At 45.8% G+C, this 24,018-nt stretch overlaps 1 protein-coding gene across 3 annotated transcripts in view; it reads left to right on the top strand.

Moving 5' to 3' along the window:
• The window catches only part of ASIC2 (acid sensing ion channel subunit 2), a 1,301,501-nt gene that overhangs the window by 1,232,226 nt on the left and 45,257 nt on the right, over window positions 1-24,018 (top strand). For all 3 annotated transcript variants that reach the window (XM_063959472.1, XM_063959471.1, XM_063959473.1), the window contains exons 4-5: window positions 10,556-10,706; window positions 11,858-11,914. In XM_063959472.1, coding sequence (XP_063815542.1) covers window positions 10,556-10,706; window positions 11,858-11,914 — 208 coding nt within the window. The remainder of the gene's footprint in view (window positions 1-10,555; window positions 10,707-11,857; window positions 11,915-24,018) is intronic.

The following is a 24,018-nucleotide window of genomic DNA, read 5'->3' as shown; positions in this document are numbered from 1 at the left end:
CCCCCCCCCCTCCCCCCTCCCTCCAGTGTGTACTCCGAAAGAGTGTTTAGTGCAGCCGGTAACCTTGTTAGCGATCAGCGTAGGAGGTTACTTCCACAAAATGTGGCTATGATGATGTTCATCAGAATGAATTATAAATTCCTCCAGAAAGACCTTGACCAGCAATTGCCTCCAGGAAGTACACAGGCACCTGTGACGGTGAATTCCAGTGGGGACGAATTAATACTCTGTGAGGAGGAGGATGTACACACTGAAAGGGGTGAGGAATCGTAAGATGAGGATGAGGTCGATATCTTGCCTCTGCAGAGCCAGTTTGTTCAAGGAGAGATTGATTGCTTCTTTTTTGGTGGGGGCCCAAACAAATAACTCATTTTGGCCACAGTCATGTGGCAGACCCTGCCACTGAAATGATTAGTTTGTTAAAGTGTGTACGTCCTGTTTATACAACATAAGGGTGGATGGGAGGGCCCAAGGACAATTCCATCTTGCACCTCTTTTTCTTCTTTGGATCATGTGCTGTTTGGGGACTAGTTTTTTAAAGTGCCATCCTGTCTGACACTGCCGTACTACTCCAGGGGTACTGCAGTATAAGTCCAGGAGTACTGCCGTATAAGTTCAGGGGTACTGCCATATACGTCCAGTCTGGTGGTGCTGTCTTGTGCTGCATCAGTCCAGTGGTGGGGTCTTGTGCTGCCATAAGTCCAGTGGTGGTGTCCTGTGCTGTATATTATTGACTCCAAATAAAAGGATTATATATATATTATTTATATTATTATCCATATAATTTTTGCAGGGTTTGCCCTGTGTCGTGTAGGGGTACGCTCGCCTGTGCTGCATATTATTATAATAGCTCCAAATAAAAGGGTTATTATTATCCAAATAAATTTTACAGGCTTTGCCGTGTGTGTGTGTGTGTGTGTGTGTGTGTGTGTGTGTGTGTGGTTTAGTGGTACGCTCTCCTGTGCCACCAATATTGTGCGTGTATTACATCTGGGCAAATTCCAGCACATCCCATGTTGTTTGTGTCGCACACTTGTGTCACTTAGCTTAGTCATACAGCTACCACTTTGCACCTCTTTTTCTTCTTTGCATGATGTGCTGTTTGGAGCCTAGTGTTTTTTTAAGTGCCATCCTGTCTGCCACTGCAGTGCCACTCTTAGATGGGCCAGGTGTTTGTGCTGCACACTTGTGTCGCTTAGCCGTCCAGCGACCTCGGTGCACCTCTTTTTTTCTTTGCATCATGTGCTGTTTGGGGACTAGTTTTTTTAAGTGCCATCCTGTCTGCCACTGCAGTGCCACGCCTAGATGGGTCAGGTGTTTGTTCCGCACACTTGTGTTGCTTAGCTTAGTCATACAGTTGCCTCATTGCACCTGTTTTTCTTCTTTGCATCATGTGCTGTTTGGGGCCTATTTTTTTAAATCTGCCATTCTGTCTGACACTGCAGTGCCACTCCTAGATGGGCCAGGTGTTTGTGCCGCACACTTGCGTCGCTTAGCTTAGTCATCCAGCGACCTCGGTGCAACCATTTGGCCTAAAAACAATATTGTGAGGTGTGAAGTGTTCAGAATAGACTGGAAATGAGTGGAAATGAATGTTATTGAGGTTAATAATACTGTAGGATCAAAATTACCCCCAAATTCTGTGATTTTTGCTGTTTTTATGTTTTTGTCAAAAATCATCCAGATCCAAAATCAAAACACGAAAGGGTGGTTTTGGCAAAACCAATCCAGATCCAAAACATGAGAATGGAACCAGAACCAAAACACAAAAAGTGCCCGCCGCACATCTATACTAATTACAAATACAAATGCAATGTTAGTGCATAGGTTAGTGCAAAACGTTTCATCTTGTGAAACGTCGGCTAAGAAGTTATTTCTTTTAAAGTAAGCTATAAACAACTTGCTGCCATCTGAATGAGATATTCAAAAATGGAGTAGATGGGAAGCATTAGTTGGGGACAGTCTGTGCACACCGTCTCTCATACAGATTATATTCCATACATTAGACTGCTATAGAAAAACAGTGCTGAAGTGCATTTTCTGGTTGGATGTGATGCAGACAAAATAAATATATACTAAGGGGGTCATTCCGAGTTGATCGCACGCTAGCTATTTTTTGCAGCGCTGCGATCAGGTCAAAACTCAGCAAAACTGTGCATGCGTATGCACCACAATGCGCAGGCGCGTCATACAGGTACAAAGAGGATCGGTGCTGGGTGATGGATTTAACGAAGAATCCATTTGCACAGCCGATCGCAAGGAGATTGACAGGAAGAAGGCGTTTATGGGTGTCAACTGACCGTTTTCTGGGAGTGTTTGGAAAAACACAGGCGTGTCCAAGCGTTTGCAGGGCGGGTGTCTGACGTCAATTCCATGAACAAAAAGACTGAAGTGATCGCAGCGGCTGTGTAAGTCCAGAGCTACTCAGAAACTGCAAATAACGTTTTTGTACCGCTCAGTTGCAAAAGCGATCGCACACTTGCAAAGCGAAAATACACTCCCCCATAGGCGGCGACAATCTGATCACTGTGCTGCAAAAAAATAGCTAGCGATCGATCAACTCGGAATGACCACCTAAATACACACGTGCATTAGTCTGTTCATGTAGTGCATGATTAGCTTACCATAAAAGTACTCTGTATACTATTTTATTCTACTGTTGCTGAAAGCAGGGATATTCCACATTTGAATGAATAAGGGATGATAACATAGTTTGTTCATGTTGTAAGACAACTAGACAACTCACTGTCTTATAATTCATTTTTGTAACCTGTCTGTGCTAAAATATTGTAATATGTAAAACTGCATTCCCTGGAGAAATAGCTTTATTTTTTATTTCAAAGCCAGGTACATAATGGAGCAATGTGTACTCGTCCGATGGGCTGACATATCATACCATGCATATAATTCAGAACAATGTAATGAAGGACGGAGCGACATCTCATTCTGTCCTTCATTACAATGCATGGCACCGCATGCGATATCATCGCTAGCGACTGCAGGGGCACGTACATTGGGCATGCACAGTGAGCGATATGCCCAATATATCATTCCGATTTGGCTGAAAACAACATATCAGGCCAATATCGCTCCAGTGTGTACCCGGATTTTGGCATATTACAGCTGGATTCATGGGACACATTAATAATATACCGGTTTTTCATCCATGTGGATTCCGTTATAACATTAGGTTGAAAAACCAACAGATAACAACATGAAATGGTCCATGTGGCAAGTATAGGGGGATATTCAATTACCCACACAGGTGCAAAGTATCGCCAGGGGGAGCTATCTAATTAGCCGTGTGCCTCGGCTTATTGGGTATTTTGTTTCAACTGCCTCCAGCATAAGAAGCAAATGACCCAATAACAGTCCCTTTTTCATCCGAAAATGGGGCTATTTCACCCGAAAGCACACAGGTTTCACTGAACATGTGTGTTTTCGGGTGAAAATGCACTTTTTAATGGACGAGCTAATCGAATAGCCCGACCGCAAAACCCGAAGAAACATCGGGGTTTTTTACACCCGACGTCCCTTCGGGGGTAATTAAATATCCCTGATAATAGAGATGAGCGGGTTCGGTTCGTCAAGATCCGAGAGCCCCCCCCCCCCCCCCCGAACTTCCTCGGATCTTCCCGCCTTGCTCGGTTAACCCTAACGAGGCCGAACGTCATCATCCCGCTGTCGGATTCTCGAGAGATTCGTATTCCATATAAAGAACAGCGCGTCGCCGCCATTTTTACTCGTGCATTGTAGATTGAGCAGAGAGGACGTGGCTACGTTCTCTGCCTGAAAAGCTCAATATCTGTGCTCAGTGTGCTGCATTGTGGTGACCACTAGTATATTATAGTAGTACAGTACAGTAGGCCATTGCTGTATCTTGCAGCTCTGTGTCAGACTCAGTTCTAGAATCCTGATCAGTGCTCAATATCTGCTGCATTGTTGTGTGACCAGTATATAGTAGTACAGTGCTGCATTGTGGTGACCACAAGTATATAGTAGTACAGTACAGTAGGCCATTGTTGTATCTTGCAGCTCTGTGTCACTTCTAGTATCCATATCTGTGCTGCATTGTTGTGACCAGTATATAGTAGTTCAGTGCAGAATTTTGGTGACCACCAGTATATAGTAATACAGTACAGTATGCCATTGCTGTATCTTGCAGCTCTGTGTCACTTCTAGTATCCATATCTGTGCTGCATTGTTGTGACCAGTATATAGTAGTACAGTGCAGCATTTTGGTGACCACCAGTATATATTAGTACAGTAAAGTAGGCCATTGCTGTATCTTGCAGCTCTGTGTCACGCCTAGTATCTATATCTGTGCTGCATTGTTGTGACCAGTATATAGTAGTACAGTGCAGCATTTTGGTGACCACCAGTATATAGTAGTACAGTACAGTAGGCCATTGCTGTATCTTGCAGCTCTGTGTCACTTCTAGTATCCATATCTGTGCTGCATTGTTGTGACCAGTATATAGTAGTACAGTGCAGCATTGTGGTGACCATCAGTATATAGTAGTACAGTACAGTAGGCCATTGCTATTGATATAATAAGATTACTGGCATATAATTCCACACATTAAAAAATGGAGAACAAAAATGTGGAGAGTAAAATAGGGAAAAATCAATCCACTTCCACCTAGTGCTGAAGCTGCTGCCACTAGTCATGGCAGAGACGACTCAATGCCATCAACGTTGTCTGCCAAGGCCGATGCCCAATGTCATAGTAGAGAGCATGTAAAATATAAAAAACAAAAGTTCAGTAAAATGACCCAAAAATCTAAATTAAAAGCGTCTGAGGAGAATCGTAAACTTGCCAATATGCCATTTACAACACGGAGTGGCAAGGAACGGCTGAGGCACTGGCCTATGTTCATGGCTAGTGGTTCAGCTTCACATGAGGATGGAAGCCCTCATCCTCCCGCTAGAAAAATGATAAGAGTTAAGCTGGCAAAAGCACAGCAAAGAACTGTGCATTCTTCTAAATCACAAATCCCCAAGGAGAGTCCAATTGTGTCGGTTGCGATGCCTGACCTTCCCAACACTGGATGGGAAGAGGTGGCTCCTTCCACCATTTGCACGCCCCCTGCAAGTGCTGGAAGGAGCACCCACAGTCCAGTTACTGATATTCAAATTGAAGATGTCACTGTTGAAGTACACCAGGATGAGGATATGGGTGTTGCTGGCGCTGAGGAGGAAATTGACAAGGAGGAATCAGATGGAGATGTGGTTTGTTTAAGTCAGGCACCCGGGGAGACACCTGTTGTCCGTGGGATGAATAAGGCCATTGACATGCCTGGTCAAAATACCAAAAAAACACCTCTTCGGTGTGGAATTATTTCAACAGAAATGCGGACAACTGGTGTAAAGCCGTGTGCTGCCTTTGTCAAGCTGTAATAAGTTATACCCCTTTTCCACTATAAGCACGGGTCGCAGCCATGTCGTCTGAAATGGCTGCGACCCGTGCTACAGCCCCCTTTCCCACAGCGCTAACCAACCCGGCATATTGCCGGGTTGGTGACGCTGCTAGTGACGCAGCAGGGGCGGCGCTGGGAGATCACATGATCTCCCAGCACCGCCCTCCCTATACACTGTGAACGGAAGCCGTGTCGCCTCGACACGGCTCCTGTTCACACTAGACAGCTAGCCGGGTTGAACACGTGTTCAACCTGGCTAGCTACCCGGGTAGGATTCCCGGATCACTTGATCCGGGAATTTGCCGGGGGACCCATTTCCACTAGGGAAAAACACGGCTAAATGCGCGCCCCCACGCATTTACCCGTGTTTTAAGGAGCTAGTGGAAAAGGGGTATAAGGGTAAGGACGTTAACCACCTAGGAACATCCTCCCTTATACGTCACCTGGAGCACATTCATCAGAAGTCATTGACAAGTTCAAAAACTATGGGTGACAGCGGAAGCAGTCCACTGACAACTAAATCCCTTCTTCCTCTTGTACCCAAACTCCTGCAAACCACACCACCAACTCCCTCAGTGTCAATTTCCTCCTTAGACAGGAACGCCAATAGTCCTGCAGGCCATGTCACTGGCAAGTCTGACGAGTCCTCTCCTGACTGGGATTCCTCCGATGGATCCTTGAGTGTAACGCCTACTGCTGCTGGCACTGCTGTTGTTGCTGCTGGGAGTCTATCATCATCCCAGATGGAAAGTCGGAAGACTACTTGTACTACTTCCAGTAAGCAATTGACTGTCCAACAGTCCTTTGCGAGGAAAATAAAATATCACAGCAGTCATCCTGTTGCAAAGTGGATAACTCAGGCCTTGGCAGCTGTGTTGGTGTTAGACGTGCGTCCAGTATCCGCCGTTAGTTGAAAGAAACTTAGAGAATTTCTTGAGCTAGTGTGTCCCCGGTACCAAATGCCATCTAGTTTCCACTTCTCTAGGCAGGCGATACCGAGAATGTACACAGACATCAGAAAAAGAGTCACCAGTGTCCTAAAAAATGCAGTTGTACCCAATGTCCACTTAACCACGGACATGTGGACAAGTGGAGCAGGGCAGACTCAGGACTATATGACTGTGACAGCCCACTGAGTAGATGTATTGCCTCCCGCAGAAACAACAGCAGCGGTGGCACCAGTAGCAGCATCTCGCAAACGCCAACTCGTTCCTAGGTAGGCTACGCTTTGTATCACCGCTTTCCATAAGAGAAACACAACTGAAAAGCTCTTACGGAATCTGAGGAACATCATCGCAGATTGGCTTACCCCAATTGGACTCTACTGGGGATTTGTGACATCGGACAACGCCACCAATATTGTGCGTGCATTACATGTAAGCAAATTCCAGCACGTCCCATGTATTGCACATACAATAAATTTGGTGGTGCAAAAATAAAAAAAAAACGACAGGGGCGTGCAAGAGATGCTGTCGGTGGCCCGAATAATTGCGGGCCACTTTCGGCTTTCAGCCACCGCGTGCTGAAGACTGGAGCACCAGCAAACACTCCTCAACCTGCCCCGCCATCAGCTGAAGCAAGAGGTGGTAACGAGTTAGAATCCAACCCTCTATATGTTTCAGAGGATGGAGGAGCAGCAAAAGGCCATTCAAGCCTATACATCTGCCTACGATATAGGCAAAGGAGGGGGAATGCACCTGACTCAAGCGCATTGGAGAATGATTTCAACGTTGTGCAAGGTTCTGCAACCCTTTGAACTTGCCACACGTGAAGTCAGTTCAGACACTGCCAGCCTGAGTCAGGTCAGCAGGCTTTTGCAGAAGCAGCTGGAGAGATTGAAGGAGGAGCTAAAACGGAGCGATTCCGCATGTGGGACTTGTGGATGGAGCCCTTCATTCGCTTAACCAGGATTCACGGGTGGTCGATCTGTTGAAATCAGAGCACTACATTTTGGCCACCGTGCTCGATCCTAGGTTTTAAGCCTATGTTGTAGCTCTCTTTCCGGCAGACACAAGTCTGCAGATGTTCAAAGACCTGCTGGTGAGACAATTGTCAAGTCAAGCGGAACGTGACCCGCCAACAGCTCCTCCTTCATTTTCTACCGCCACTGGAGCTGCCAGGAAAAGGATCAGATTTCCAAAACCACCCGCTGGCAGTGATGCAGGGCAGTCAGGAGCGAAAACTGACATCTGGTCCGGACTGAAGGACCTGCCAACGATTACTGACATGTCGTCTACTGTCACTGCATATGATTCTGTCACCATTGAAAGAATGGTGGAAGATTATATGAGTGACCGCATCCAAGTAGGCAAGTCAGACAGGTACGTATACTGGTAGGAAAAAGAGGCAATTTGGAGGCCCTTGCACAAACTGGCTTTATTTTACCTAAGTTGCCCCCCCTCCAGTGTGTACTCCGAAAGAGTGTTTAGTGCAGCTGGTCACCTTGTCAGCGATCGGCGTACAAGGTTACTTCCACAAAATGTGGAGAAGATGATGTTCATGAAAATTAATTATAATCAATTCCTCCATGGAGACACTTACCAGCAATTGCCTCCAGAAAGTACACAGGGACCTGTGATGGTGGATTCCAGTGGGGACGAATTACCGTAATACTCTGTGAGGAGGGGGATGTACACAGTGAAAGGGGTGAGGAATCGGAGGATGATGAGGAGGTCGACATCTTGCCTCTTGTAGAGCCAGTTTGAGCAAGGAGAGATTGATTGCTCCTTTTTTTGGTGGGGGCTTAAACCCCCGTGTGGCAGACCCTGTCGCTGAAATGATGGGTTTGTTAAAGTGTGTATGTCCTGTTTATACAACATAAGGGTGGGTGGGAGGGCCTAAGGAAAATTCCATCTTACACCTCTTTTTTTATATTTATCTTTGCATCATGTGATGTTTGGGGACAATTTTTTTAAGTGCCATCCTGTCTGACACTGCAGTGCCACTCCTAGATGGGCCAGGTGTTTGTGCCGCCCACTTGGGTCGCTTAGCTTAGTCATCCAGCGACCTCGGTGCAAATTTTAGGACTAAAAATAATATTGTGAGGTGTGATGTGTTCAGAATAGACTAGAAATGAGTGGAAATTATGGTTATTGAGGTTAATAGGTTACTATAGGATCAAAATGACCCCCAAATTTTATGATTTAAGCTGTTTTTGAAAAAAAATACCCGAATCCGACAAAAAAATTTTAAGGGAGGTTTTGCCAAAATGCGTACGAATCCAAAACACGACCGCAGAACCGAATCCAAAACCAAAACACAAAACCCGAAAAATTTCCGGTGCACATCTCTACCTGATAGTCATAGTCCTGCTTAGGCATATAGCTCAGACCTGTGACTGTAGAATACCACATGGGCATAACCAGTTAAGGCTGTCACAGGATTTGTTAAGGCTTTGCACACATGGCACTTGTCATCTATCCATCCTGTTGTGTGCAGGACCATATGGAGAATGCAGCTTTAACATCACTAGGAATTGGGATCACTCATCCTTATGGAGTACATATAATCATAATGAAAGTCAAACAGTATTTTCTTGCTCTCATGGTCCATCCAACATCCACTATGGGCAACATGTATAGTTTTCCTTAGGGTCCAATGACACCTGTTCCAAATGATGCTGATGCACTGTTCACCTGAGCACAGCTTATGCTGAATAAACCATAGATGCAAGTTCTACCCCTGTACTATATGTACTCAGCCTAAGCTACGCGTTCTCAAGGTTGTGCTCAGGCCTCATCACACAGCACACCGTAGTGTCTGAGGGGGACATTTACTAAGCAGTGATAAGAGCGGAGAAGTGAGCCAGTGGAGAAGTTGCCCAATCAACCAATCAGCAGCTGTATCATTTTGTAGCATGCAAATTATAGATGTTACATCAGCGCTGATTGGTTGCCATGGGCAACTTCTCCACTGGCTCACTTCTCCTCTCTTATCACTGCTTAGTAAATGTCCACCTGAATCTCTTAACAGTAGCACAGGTAGGTATTTATTTTGCAGTTATTTATATAGTGCCTACATATTCTGCAGCATTTTACACAGAATGTTTAATTATTCATATCAGTGCTTGCCTGAACTTGGAATTCAGTTTGTCAGAAGCCAATTAACCTAACATTATGGCTTTGGAGTATAAAGGAAACCAGAGAACCCGATGGAAACTCATGCAAAACGCAGACAAGATACAAATTCCACACAGATAGTGCGCTGGCTGGAATTGGATCCGTATCCTCATACAGTACACTGTTGGGACTTTTGGTTCTTTGAGAAGATCCACAAAATCTGCACTGATGCTGAACCCTGAGGACAGTTTTGGACACACAATTAAATATTGTATGTATGACATACTTACGTACTCTCCTGGAAGCTGCGGGAGACACCTGATTTTTCAGGTAGTCCCCCGCACCTTTGGAAGAGTGGATGGATCTTTCCTAATAATGTGGGCAGGATGGAGATATAATGCCATGATTAGCGAGTGTGTATCGAGGGGGCGTCATTTATCCCCACCCATTCACATGGACGCACAAATCGCTGCAGTTTGTGGCTATGGGGCTGGGGCCTGATGGCGCAAGAAGACAGCTCCGCTTCCCGAACTTGCCAGCTGCAGCTCCTCTCTGGGCTTCTCCCAGAGAGAAGAATTTAAAAGTAGTAAGTATGTTGTATGAGGGCGTTTGGTATGGTATGCCGGCAGCCGGGATCCCATCGGTCAGCATACAGACACCCGGATACCGGCCGCCAGAGTGACAGAAGGGTGGGGGATACCCGCGAGTGCGAATAGCCCGTTATCTAGGATTCTGTCTGTCGGCATTGTCAGTGGTCGGGATTCTGGCATCGGTATCCTGACCGCCGGAATCCTGGCTGCTGGCGATGTAACTGCATTCTGTGCAAGGATTGCTCAATGTATACAGTGAACTATACATACTGTATGCACATAATAGAAAATGGTTTTAAAGTGATAGCTGGAAATCACTGACATTATTTCTTGGCTGTAAGTCATCACACTGGATGTAATATCCTCTATTCTTGTTTTTCTCTCTCTCTTTCACTCTTATTTTTCCCATTCACCACCTCACTGTTCCTTCCCATTTCCTCCTTGTACACTTTCTCCTTTCCATCCTGTTTTCCTCTCCTGCTCTCAGTTGACCTACCTCCCCTCTCCATGGGGTATTTGCCGTGTCTCTGAACTGGGCTCGGACTTTTTCCCAGTATACAGTATCTCAGCTTGTAGGATTGACTGTGAAACCAGATACATTGTGGAGAACTGTAACTGCAAAATGGTACACATGCCAGGTGAGGTGTGGGCCGTGGGCAATTGGTTTTGCATCTAACGTTCACTTTATCAATAAACATCTGTGTTGCATATTCATTCTGCCGGATTTTCATCAGAACAACTTAGTTTATTCATCTGCAAGAAAAACAAATTGACACAATATCACTTTGATACAATACTTCTCTTCAAGGTGATTGCCAATGCTGTCTTACGCATTTTCTAACCATTAAACAGACCTGGCCTAAACAACCAATGGTTCTTCAGCTGTTGTGGAACTACAAGCCTCAGCATGACTTTCCAGACTTTAATGGATATTCAATTACCACCGATGAAACTTCGGGTGATAATTCCTGATGTTTCATCAATGTTTTTCCCCAAAAAAACACACAGGTTCAACGAAACCTGTGTGTTTTCAGGAGAAACGGCACCATTTTCAGGTGAAAACAGGGCTGTTTTTGGGGATTTTACTTCGCCTGCCAGAGACAGGTGAAACAAATCCCAGATAAGCCGCGGCACACGCCGTCTTATCGGGGCTAATTTATTAGCCCCCCTGGCAATACTTTACACCCGACAGTCAGTGCGGGTAATTGAATATCCCAGTTTGTCTAGTTTCACATTAATTGTCTAAAAAGCTTGATGTAAAAGTGGAATAAACCATAATTTTATTATGCATTGGCAGCAATGAATGTGCTCTTCTTTTGAGAACTATGAATGTAAATGTTTTTAAGTAAAATAATATTAAAGCTGTACTGCTGCATAGTAAGATATGATAGAGCAGCGTGAATAACCCATCCTGACCCCAGCAAGCAAAATACCCATCCTGACCCCATCAAGCCAGAGCCATGGGGGATGCAATGCAGAGTTTCTTTGGTGGCTTTTACTAAACATCAGGCAAATAAATGCCCACTTATAATGGGAGTGTGTGAGATGAAGACCCATTTATAAGCAGGAGTCTCTTGGCTGCAGCTTGCGACTGGTCTTCCAGCTCAGACACATCCAACCCTTCCCCATCCGTTTTCTTTGGGGATGTAAGAGGAGCACCAACTCTGGGAGAGGAACTATCTGCACTACCAACCCTTATATGTAATTTCAGTTGTAAGTAACATTGTTTTGGAATCTAGGTGAATGTGCTATTACATGTTTCTGATGTAAGATTTCTGTCTGTTTCCAGGTGACGCTCCGTTTTGCACCCCAGAGCAGTACAAGGAGTGTGCCGAGCCTGCACTGAGTGAGTCAGACACCTGGCCATTACTAGGCAATACATATACATGACAACACAATATTAGACACAATAGCACAGCATAAAACCTTTATGATACAAAAATATTATGCAGCACATTTAAAGTGATATTAAATTCAAAATGTTTTTGTTGTTGTATTGAGTACAGGAAAATAAATGTGAAAACATTTGTATATGTGTTTATGTATTTTGAAGACATGTATGGGCCAATTCAATTATGCAAGTTGGCTTCGGTGCAAGTGAGCTATTGGAAGCTGTTCTCATGGTGAACTTACACAGCGAATTGCATTTGCAAACCAATTCCAAACTCCAAACTAACAGTTTTGTTTTTGGCTCCCTCTGAGCAGGTGAAAAGGTAGGGAAAGTATTATAAGATACAAATGTCAGGATACAGTGGGAATTTATTCCAACAGGTTCCACACATAAAGATAAAATGTCCGGTGTGACAAAACATGTTGGGGTGTGGCCTACCATGAAAGGAGTGAGCAGTGTGATCGGAGGTGCCAGCGGACAGCGCTGAATGCGGTCCATCTAAACTCACTCGTACAGTACAAACGGTGATACCTATGGTGTTTGAACTGCCGCCTGTGGTACGTCATTTTATCTTTATGTCTGGAACCTGTTGGAATAAATTCCTAAAACATTCATGCACTATCAGGCGCCCTTTGTTTATTAACTTTTAGATTATATATATGTATATGTATGTATGTATATATATATATATATATATATATTTCTCTAACGTCCTAAGTGGATGCTGGGGACTCTGTCAGGACCATGGGGTTTAGCGGCTCCGCAGGAGACAGGGCACAATAATAAAAGCTTTAGGATCAGGTGGTGTGCACTGGCTCCTCCCCCTATGACCCTCCTCCAAGCCTCAGTTAGATTTTTGTGCCCGGCCGAGAAGGGTGCAATCTAGGTGGCTCTCCTGAGCTGCTTAGAATAAAAGTTTAAGTTACGTTTTTTATTTTCAGTGAGTCCTGCTGGCAACAGGCTCACTGCTACGAGGGACTTAGGGGAGAGAAGTAAACTCACCTGCGTGCAGGATGGATTTGCTTCTTAGGCTACTGGACACCATTAGCTCCAGAGGGAGTCGGAACACAGGTCTCACCCTGGGGTTCGTCCCGGAGCCGTGCCGCCGACCCCCCTTGCAGATGCCGAAGTTGAAGAGGTCCAGAGGTCCAGAAACAGGCGGCAGAAGACTTTCAGTCTTCATAAGGTAGCGCACAGCACTGCAGCTGTGCGCCATTGTTGTCAGCACACTTCATACCAGCGGTCACTGAGGGTGCAGGGCGCTGGGGGGGGCGCCCAGGGCAGCAATGTATTATACCTTTTTTATGGCTAAAATACATCACATATAGCCCTTGAGGCTATATGGATGTATTTAACCCCTGCCAGATCTCACAAACTCCGGGAGAAGAGCCCGCCGTTTTAGGGGGCGGGGCCTATTCTCCTCAGCACACGGCGCCATTTTCCTGCTCAGCTCTGCTGTGAGGAAGGCTCCCAGGCTCTCCCCTGCACTGCACTACAGAAACAGGGTTAAAACAGAGAGGGGGGGCACTTATTTGGCGATATGATTACATATGTGAAAATGCTATAAGGGAAAACACTTGTATAAGGGGTTGTCCCTGTATAATTATAGCGTTTTTGGTGTGTGCTGGCAAACTCTCCCTCTGTCTCCCCAAAGGGCTAGTGGGGTCCTGTCCTCTATCAGAGCATTCCCTGTGTGTGTGCTGTGTGTCGGTACGTGTGTGTCGACATGTAGGAGGACGATGTTGGTGAGGAGGCGGAGCAAATTGCCTGTATTGGTGATGTCACTCTCCAGGGAGTCGACACCGGAATGGATGGCTTATTTAGGAATTACGTGATAATGTCAACACGATGCAAGGTCGGTTGACGACATGAGACGGCCGGAAAACAAATTAGTACCTGTCCAGGCGTCTCAGACACCGTCAGGGGCTTGTAAAAACGCCCATTTACCTCAGTTGGTCGACACAGACACAGACACGGACACTGACTTCAGTGTCGACGGTGAAGAAACAAACGTATTTTCCTTTAGGGCCACACGTTACATGTTAAGGGCAATGAAGGAGGTGTTACATATTTCTGATACTACAAGTACCACAAATAAGGGTATTATGTAGGGTGGGAATAATCTACTTGTAGTTTTTCCTGAATCAGATAAATTAAAGTGTGTGATGATACGTGGGTTTCCTCCGATAGAAAATTATTGGAGGTATACCCTTTCCCGCCAGAAGTGAGGGCGAGTTGGGAAACACACCTTAGGGTGGATAAGGCGCTCGCACGCTTATAAAAACAAGTGGCGTTACCGTCTCCAGATACGGCCGCCCTCAAAGAGCCAGCTGATAGGAAGCTGAAAAATATCCTAAAAAGTATATACACACATACTGGTGTTATACTACGACCAGCAATCGCCTCAGCCTGGATGTGCAGCGCTGGGGGGGCTTGGTCGGATTTCCTGACTGAAAATATTGATACCCTTGACAGGAACAATATTTTATTGACTATAGAGCATTTTAAGGATGCATTTCTATATATGCGAGATGCGCAGAGGGATATTTGCATTCTGGCATCAAGAGTAGATGTGATGTCCATATCTGCCAGACGATGTTTATAGACACGACAGTGGTCAGGTGATGCAGATTCCAGACGGCACATGGAAGTATTGCCGTATAAAGGGGCGGTCCATCGGACCTGGTGGCCATGGCAACAGCTGGAAAATCCACTTTTGTTACCCCAAGTCACATCTCAGCAGAAAAGGACACAGTCTTTTCAGTCTCAGTCCTTTCGTACCCATAAAGGCAGGCGGGCAAAAGGCCAGTCATATCTGCCCAGGGTTAGAGGAAAGGGAAGAAGACTGCAGCAGGCAGCCCATTCCCAGGAACAGAAGTCCTCCACAGCTTCTGCCAAGTCCGCAGCATGACGCTGGGGCCATACAAGCGGACTCAGGTGCGGTGGGGGGTCATCTCAAGAGTTTCAGCACGCAGTGGGCTCACTCGCAAGTGGACTCCTGGATCCTACACGTAGTATCCCAGGTGTACATTGGAAATTTGAGACGTCTTCCCCTCACAAGTTCCTGAAGTCTGCTTTACCAACGTCTCCCTCCGACAGGGAGGCAGTATTGGAAAAAAATTCACAGGCTGTATTCCCAGCAGGTGATAATCAAAGTACCCCTCCTACAACAAGGGAAGGGGTATTATTCCACACTATATTGTGGTACTGAAGCCAAACGGCTCGGTGAGATCTAAAAGATTTGAACAATTACATACAAGGGTTCAAATCAAGATGGAGTCACTCAGAGCAGTGATAGCGAACCAAGACGATATGGTGTCACTGGATATCAGGGACGCTTACCTACATGTCCAAATTTTGCCCTTCTCACCAAGGGTATCTCAGGTTCGTGGTACAGAACTGTCACTATCAGTTCAGACGCTGCCGTTTGGATTGTCCACGGCACCCCGGGTCTTTACCATGGTAATGGCCGAAATGATGATTCTTCCTAAAAGAAATATGGACGCTTTCCTGATAAGGGCAAGGTCCAGAGAACAGTTGGCGGTCGGAGTAGCACTATCTCAAGTAGTTCTACGACAGCACGAGTGGATTCTAAATATTCCAAAATCGCAGCTTTTTCCGACGACACGTCTAATGTTCCTAGGAATGATTCTGGACACAGTCCAGAAAAGGATGTTTTCTCCCGGAGAAGAAGACCAGGGAGTTATCCGAGCTAGTCAGGAACCTCCTAAAACCAGGAAAAGTATCAGTGCATCATTGCACAAAGGTCCTGTGAAAAATGGTGGTTTCTTACAAAGCGATCCCATTCGGTAGATTTCACGCAAGAACCTTTCAGTGGAATCTGCTGGGAAAATAGTCCGGATCGCATCTTCAGATGCATCAGCGGATAACCCTGTCTCCAAGGACAAGGGTGTTTTCTTCTGCGGTGGCTGCAGAGTGCTCATCTATGAAAGGGCCGCAGATTCGACATTCAGGACTGGGTCCTGGTGACCACGGATGCCAGCCTGAGTGGCTGGGGAGCAGTCACACAAGGAAAAAATTTCCAGGGAGTGTGATCAAGTCTGGAGACTTCTCTCCACATAAATATACTGGAGCTAAAGGCAATTTACAAGGCTCTAAGCTTAGCAAGACCTCTGCTTCAAGGTCAGCCGGTATTGATCCAGTGGGACAACATCACGGCAGTCGCCCACGTAAACAGACAGGGCGGCACATGAAGCAGGAGGGAAATGGCAGAAACTGCAAGGATTCTTCGCTGGGCGAAAAATCATGTGATAACACTCTCAGCAGTGTTAATTCCGGGAGTGGAAAACTGGGAAGCAAACTTCCTCAGCAGGCATAACCTCCACCCGGGAGAGTGGGGACTTCAGCGGGAAGTCTTCCACATGATTGTAAACCGTTGGGAAAAACCAAAGGTGGACATGATGGCGTCCCGCCTGAACAAAAAACTAGACAAATATTGCGCCAGGTCAAGGGACCCTCAGGCAATAGCGGTGGACGCTCTGGTAACACTGTGGGTGTACCAGTCAGGGTATGTGTTCCCTCCTATGCATCTCATACCAAAAGTACTGAGAATCATAAGAAGGAGATGAGTAAGAACGATACTCGTGGTTCCGAATGGGTCAAGAAGGACTTGGTACCCGGAACTTCAAGAGATGCTCACGGAAGAACCGTGGCCTCTACCTTTAAGAAAGGACCTGCTCCAGCAGGGGCCTTGTCTGTTCCAAGACTTACCGCGGCTGCGTTTGACGGCATGGCAGTTGAACGCCGGATCCTGAAAGGGCATTCCAGATGAAGTCATCCCTACCCTGGTCGAAGCCAGGAAGGATGTAACCGCAAAACATTTTCACCGCATTTGGCGAAAATATGTTGCGTGGTGTGAGGCCAAGAAGTTCCCTACAGAGGAATTCCAACTGGGTCGTTTCCTACATTTCCTGAAAACAGGACTGTCTATGGGCCTAAAATTAGGGTCCATTAAGGTTCAAATTTCGATCCTGTCAAATTTCTTCCAGAAAGAACTGGCTTCAGTGCCTGAAGTTCAGACGTTTGTAAAAGGGGTACTGCATATACAGCCTCCTTTTGTGCCCCCAGTGGCACCTTGGGATCTCAATGTTGTTTTGAGTTTCCTAAAGTCACATTGGTTTGATCCACTCACCACTGTGGAATTAAAATATTTCACATGGAAGGTGAAGATTCTATTAGCCCTGGCTTCAGCCAGGCGTGTGTCAGAATGGGCGGCTTTATCATATAAAAGCCCTTACTTAATTTTTCATTCTGACAGGGCAGAATTGAGGACTCGTCCTCAATTTCTCCTTAAGGTGTTTTCTGTTTTTCACATGAACCAACCTATTGTGGTACCTGCGGCTACTAGGGACTTGGAGGACTCCAAGTTACTTGACGTTGTCAGGGCCCTGAAAATATATGTTTCCAGGACGACTGGAGTCAGAAAATCTGACTCGCTGTTTAGCCTGTATGCACCCAACAAGATGGGTGTTCCTGCTTCTAAGCAGACGATTGCTCGCTGGATTTGTAGTACAATTCAGCTTGCACATTCTGTGGCAGGCTTGCCACAGCCAAAATCAGTAAAAGCCCATTCCACAAGGAAGTGGGCTCATCTTGGGCGGCTGCCCGAGGGGTCTCGGCTTTACAACTTTGCCGAGCTGCTACTTGGTCAGGGGCACACCCTGACTGAGGAGGACCTGGAGTTCTCTCATTCGGTGCTGCAGAGTCATCCGCACTCTCCCGCCCGTTTGGGAGCTTTGGTATAATCCCCATGGTCCTGACGGAGTCCCCAGCATCCACTTAGGACGTTAGAGAAAATAAGAATTTACTTACCGATAATTCTATTTCTCGTAGTCCGTAGTGGATGCTGGGCGCCCATCCCAAGTGCGGATTGTCTGCAATACTTGTACATGGTTATTGTTACAAAAATCGGGTTATTCTTGTTGTGAGCCATCTTTTCAGAGGCTCCTTCGTTGTTATCATACTGTTAACTGGGTTCAGATCACAGGTTGTACGGTGTGATTGGTGTGGCTGGTATGAGTCTTACCCGGGATTCAATATCCTTCCTTATTATGCACGCTCGTCCGGGCACAGTATCCTAACTGAGGCTTGGAGGAGGGTCATAGGGGGAGGAGCCAGTGCACACCACCTGATCCTAAAGCTTTTATTATTGTGCCCTGTTTCCTGCGGAGCCGCTAAACCCCATGGTCCTGACGGAGTCCCCAGCATCCACTACGGACTACGAGAAATAGAATTATCGGTAAGTAAATTCTTATTATATATATATATACAGTTGTGCTCATAAGTTTACATACCCTAGCAGAATTTGTGATTGCTGGCCATTTGTCAGAGAATATGAATGATAACTCACAAACTTTTCTTTCACTCATGGTTAGTGGTTGGGTGAAGCCATTTATTGTCAAACAACTGTGTTTACTCTTTTTAAATCATAATGACAACAGAAAGTACCCAAATGACCCTGGTCAAAAGTTTACATACCCCCGTTCTTCTTAATACCGTGTATTGCCCCCTTTAACATCAATGACAGCTTGAAGTCTTTTGTGGTAGTTGTGGATGAGGCTCTTTATTTTCTCAGATGGTAAAGCTGCCCATTCTTCTTGGTAAAAAGCCTCTAGTTCCTGTAAATTCTTAGGCTGTCTTGCATGAACTGCACGTTTGAGATCTCCCCAGAGTGGCTCAATGATATTGAGGTCAGTAGACTGAGATGGCCACTCCAGAACCTTCACTTTATTCTAGAGATGTGCACCAGAAATGTTTCGGGTTTTGTGTTTTGGTTTTGGATTCGGTTCCGCGGCCGTGTTTTGGCAAAACCTCCCTGAAAATTTTTTGTCGGATTCGGGTGTTTTTTTTTTTCAAAAACCCATCAAAAACAGCTTAAATCATAGAATTTGGGGGTAATTTTGATTAGAGATGAGCGGGTTCGGTTTCTCTGAATCCGAACCCGCCAGAACTTCATGTTTTTTTTCACGGGTCCGAGCGACTCGGATCTTCCCGCCTTACTCGGTTAACCCGAGCGCGCCCGAACGTCATCATGACGCTGTCGGATTCTCGCGAGGCTCGGATTCTATCGCGAGACTCGGATTCTATATAAGGAGCCGCGCATCGCCGCCATTTTCACACGTGCATTGAGATTGATAGGGAGAGGACGTGGCTGGCGTCCTCTCCATTTAGATTATAAGAGACTGAGAGAGATTTACTGGAGCTGACTAGGAGGAGTACTGTTACTGTAGAAGTGTAGAGACTGAGTGGAGAGAGTTTACTAGTGAGGACAGTGCAGTTTACTTTATAATCCGTTCTCTGCCTGAAAAAAGCGATACACAGCACACAGTGACTCAGTCACATACCATATCTGTGTGCACTGCTCAGGCTCAGGCCAGTGTGCTGCATCATCTATTATCTATATATAATATTATATATATCTGTCTGACTGCTCAGCTCACACAGCTTATAATTGTGGGGGAGACTGGGGAGCACTACTGCAGTGCCAGTTATAGGTTATAGCAGGAGCCAGGAGTACATAATATATTATATAGTGAGTGACCACCAGACACACAGTGCAGTTTATTTAATATATCCGTTCTCTGCCTGAAAAAAGCGATACACACAGTGACTCAGTCAGTCACATACCATATCTGTGTGCACTGCTCAGGCTCAGGCCAGTGTGCTGCATCATCTATATATATTATATATCTGTCTGACTGCTCAGCTCACACAGCTTATAATTGTGGGGGAGACTGGGGAGCACTACTGCAGTGCCAGTTATAGGTTATAGCAGGAGCCAGGAGTACATAATATTATATTAAAATTAAACAGTGCACACTTTTGCTGCAGGAGTGCCACTGCCAGTGTGACTAGTGACCAGTGACCTGACCACCAGTATATATAATATTAGTAGTATACTATCTCTTTATCAACCAGTCTATATTAGCAGCAGACACAGTACAGTGCGGTAGTTCACGGCTGTGGCTACCTCTGTGTCGGCACTCGGCAGCCCGTCCATAATTGTATATACCACCTAACCGTGGTTTTTTTTTCTTTCTTTATAGTCATACTAGTTACGAGTATACTATCTCTTTATCAACCAGTCTATATTAGCAGCAGACACAGTACAGTGCGGTAGTTCACGGCTGTGGCTACCTCTGTGTCGGCACTCGGCAGCCCGTCCATAATTGTATATACCACCTAACTGTGGTTTTTTTTTCTTTCTTTATACATACATACTAGTTACGAGTATACTATCTCTTTATCAACCAGTCTATATTAGCAGCAGACACAGTACAGTGCGGTAGTTCACGGCTGTGGCTACCTCTGTGTCGGCACTCGGCAGCCCGTCCATAATTGTATATACCACCTAACCGTGGTTTTTTTTTCTTTCTTTATACATACATACTAGTTACGAGTATACTATCTCTTTATCAACCAGTCTATATATTAGCAGCAGACACAGTACAGTGCGGTAGTTCACGGCTGTGGCTACCTCTGTGTCGGCACTCGGCAGCCCGTCCATAATTGTATATACCACCTAACCGTGGTTTTTTTTTCTTTCTTTATACATACATACTAGTTACGAGTATACTATCTCTTTATCAACCACCAGTCTATATTAGCAGCAGACACAGTACAGTGCGGTAGTTCACGGCTGTGGCTACCTCTGTGTCGGCACTCGGCAGCCCGTCCATAATTGTATATACCACCTAACCGTGGTTTTTTTTTCTTTCTTTATACATACATACTAGTTACGAGTATACTATCTCTTTATCAACCAGTCTATATATTAGCAGCAGACACAGTACAGTGCGGTAGTTCACGGCTGTGGCTACCTCTGTGTCGGCACTCGGCAGCCCGTCCATAATTGTATATACCACCTAACCGTGGTTTTTTTTTCTTTCTTTATACATACATACTAGTTACGAGTATACTATCTCTTTATCAACCAGTCTATATTAGCAGCAGACACAGTACAGTGCGGTAGTTCACGGCTGTGGCTACCTCTGTGTCGGCACTCGGCAGCCCGTCCATAATTGTATATACCACCTAACCGTGGTTTTTTTTTCTTTCTTTATACATACATACTAGTTACAAGTATACTATCTCTTTATCAACCAGTCTATATATTAGCAGCAGACACAGTACAGTGCGGTAGTTCACGGCTGTGGCTACCTCTGTGTCGGCACTCGGCAGCCCGTCCATAATTGTATATACCACCTAACCGTGGTTTTTTTTTCTTTCTTTATACATACATACTAGTTACGAGTATACTATCTCTTTATCAACCAGTCTATATATTAGCAGCAGACACAGTACAGTGCGGTAGTTCACGGCTGTGGCTACCTCTGTGTCGGCACTCGGCAGCCCGTCCATAATTGTATATACCACCTAACCGTGGTTTTTTTTTCTTTCTTTATACATACATACTAGTTACGAGTATACTATCTCTTTATCAACCAGTCTATATATTAGCAGCAGACACAGTACAGTGCGGTAGTTCACGGCTGTGGCTACCTCTGTGTCGGCACTCGGCAGCCCGTCCATAATTGTATATACCACCTAACCGTGGTTTTTTTTTCTTTCTTTATACATACATACTAGTTACGAGTATACTATCTCTTTATCAACCAGTCTATATATTAGCAGCAGACACAGTACAGTGCGGTAGTTCACGGCTGTGGCTACCTCTGTGTCGGCACTCGGCAGCCCGTCCATAATTGTATATACCACCTAACCGTGTTTTTTTTTTCTTTCTTTATACATACATACTAGTTACGAGTATACTATCTCTTTATCAACCAGTCTATATATTAGCAGCAGACACAGTACAGTGCGGTAGTTCACGGCTGTGGCTACCTCTGTGTCGGCACTCGGCAGCCCGTCCATAATTGTATATACCACCTAACCGTGGTTTTTTTTCTTTCTTTATACATACATACTAGTTACGAGTATACTATCTCTTTATCAACCAGTCTATATATTAGCAGCAGACACAGTACAGTGCGGTAGTTCACGGCTGTGGCTACCTCTGTGTCGGCACTCGGCAGCCCGTCCATAATTGTATACTAGTATCCAATCCATCCATCTCCATTGTTTACCTGAGGTGCCTTTTAGTTGTGCCTATTAAAATATGGAGAACAAAAATGTTGAGGTTCCAAAATTAGGGAAAGATCAAGATCCACTTCCACCTCGTGCTGAAGCTGCTGCCACTAGTCATGGCCGAGACGATGAAATGCCAGCAACGTCGTCTGCCAAGGCCGATGCCCAATGTCATAGTACAGAGCATGTCAAATCCAAAACACCAAATATCAGTAAAAAAAGGACTCCAAAACCTAAAATAAAATTGTCGGAGGAGAAGCGTAAACTTGCCAATATGCCATTTACCACACGGAGTGGCAAGGAACGGCTGAGGCCCTGGCCTATGTTCATGGCTAGTGGTTCAGCTTCACATGAGGATGGAAGCACTCAGCCTCTCGCTAGAAAAATGAAAAGACTCAAGCTGGCAAAAGCAGCACAGCAAAGAACTGTGCATTCTTCGAAATCCCAAATCCACAAGGAGAGTCCAATTGTGTCGGTTGCGATGCCTGACCTTCCCAACACTGGACGTGAAGAGCATGCGCCTTCCACCATTTGCACGCCCCCTGCAAGTGCTGGAAGGAGCACCCGCAGTCCAGTTCCTGATAGTCAGATTGAAGATGTCAGTGTTGAAGTACACCAGGATGAGGAGGATATGGGTGTTGCTGGCGCTGGGGAGGAAATTGACCAGGAGGATTCTGATGGTGAGGTGGTTTGTTTAAGTCAGGCACCCGGGGAGACACCTGTTGTCCGTGGGAGGAATATGGCCGTTGACATGCCAGGTGAAAATACCAAAAAAATCAGCTCTTCGGTGTGGAGGTATTTCACCAGAAATGCGGACAACAGGTGTCAAGCCGTGTGTTCCCTTTGTCAAGCTGTAATAAGTAGGGGTAAGGACGTTAACCACCTCGGAACATCCTCCCTTATACGTCACCTGCAGCGCATTCATAATAAGTCAGTGACAAGTTCAAAAACTTTGGGTGACAGCGGAAGCAGTCCACTGACCAGTAAATCCCTTCCTCTTGTAACCAAGCTCACGCAAACCACCCCACCAACTCCCTCAGTGTCAATTTCCTCCTTCCCCAGGAATGCCAATAGTCCTGCAGGCCATGTCACTGGCAATTCTGACGAGTCCTCTCCTGCCTGGGATTCCTCCGATGCATCCTTGCGTGTAACGCCTACTGCTGCTGGCGCTGCTGTTGTTGCCGCTGGGAGTCGATGGTCATCCCAGAGGGGAAGTCGTAAGCCCACTTGTACTACTTCCAGTAAGCAATTGACTGTTCAACAGTCCTTTGCGAGGAAGATGAAATATCACAGCAGTCATCCTACTGCAAAGCGGATAACTGAGGCCTTGACAACTATGTTGGTGTTAGACGTGTGTCCGGTATCCGCCGTTAGTTCACAGGGAACTAGACAATTTATTGAGGCAGTGTGCCCCCGTTACCAAATACCATCTAGGTTCCACTTCTCTAGGCAGGCGATACCGAGAATGTACACGGACGTCAGAAAAAGACTCACCAGTGTCCTAAAAAATGCAGTTGTACCCAATGTCCACTTAACCACGGACATGTGGACAAGTGGAGCAGGGCAGGGTCAGGACTATATGACTGTGACAGCCCACTGGGTAGATGTATGGACTCCCGCCGCAAGAACAGCAGCGGCGGCACCAGTAGCAGCATCTCGCAAACGCCAACTCTTTCCTAGGCAGGCTACGCTTTGTATCACCGCTTTCCAGAATACGCACACAGCTGAAAACCTCTTACGGCAACTGAGGAAGATCATCGCGGAATGGCTTACCCCAATTGGACTCTCCTGTGGATTTGTGGCATCGGACAACGCCAGCAATATTGTGTGTGCATTAAATATGGGCAAATTCCAGCACGTCCCATGTTTTGCACATACCTTGAATTTGGTGGTGCAGAATTTTTTAAAAAACGACAGGGGCGTGCAAGAGATGCTGTCGGTGGCCAGAAAAA

This window comes from Pseudophryne corroboree, chromosome 3 (assembly GCF_028390025.1).
Source record: "Pseudophryne corroboree isolate aPseCor3 chromosome 3, aPseCor3.hap2, whole genome shotgun sequence".
Lineage (NCBI taxonomy): Eukaryota > Metazoa > Chordata > Amphibia > Anura > Myobatrachidae > Pseudophryne > Pseudophryne corroboree.
This window is presented reverse-complemented; position numbering and strand designations above follow the sequence as displayed.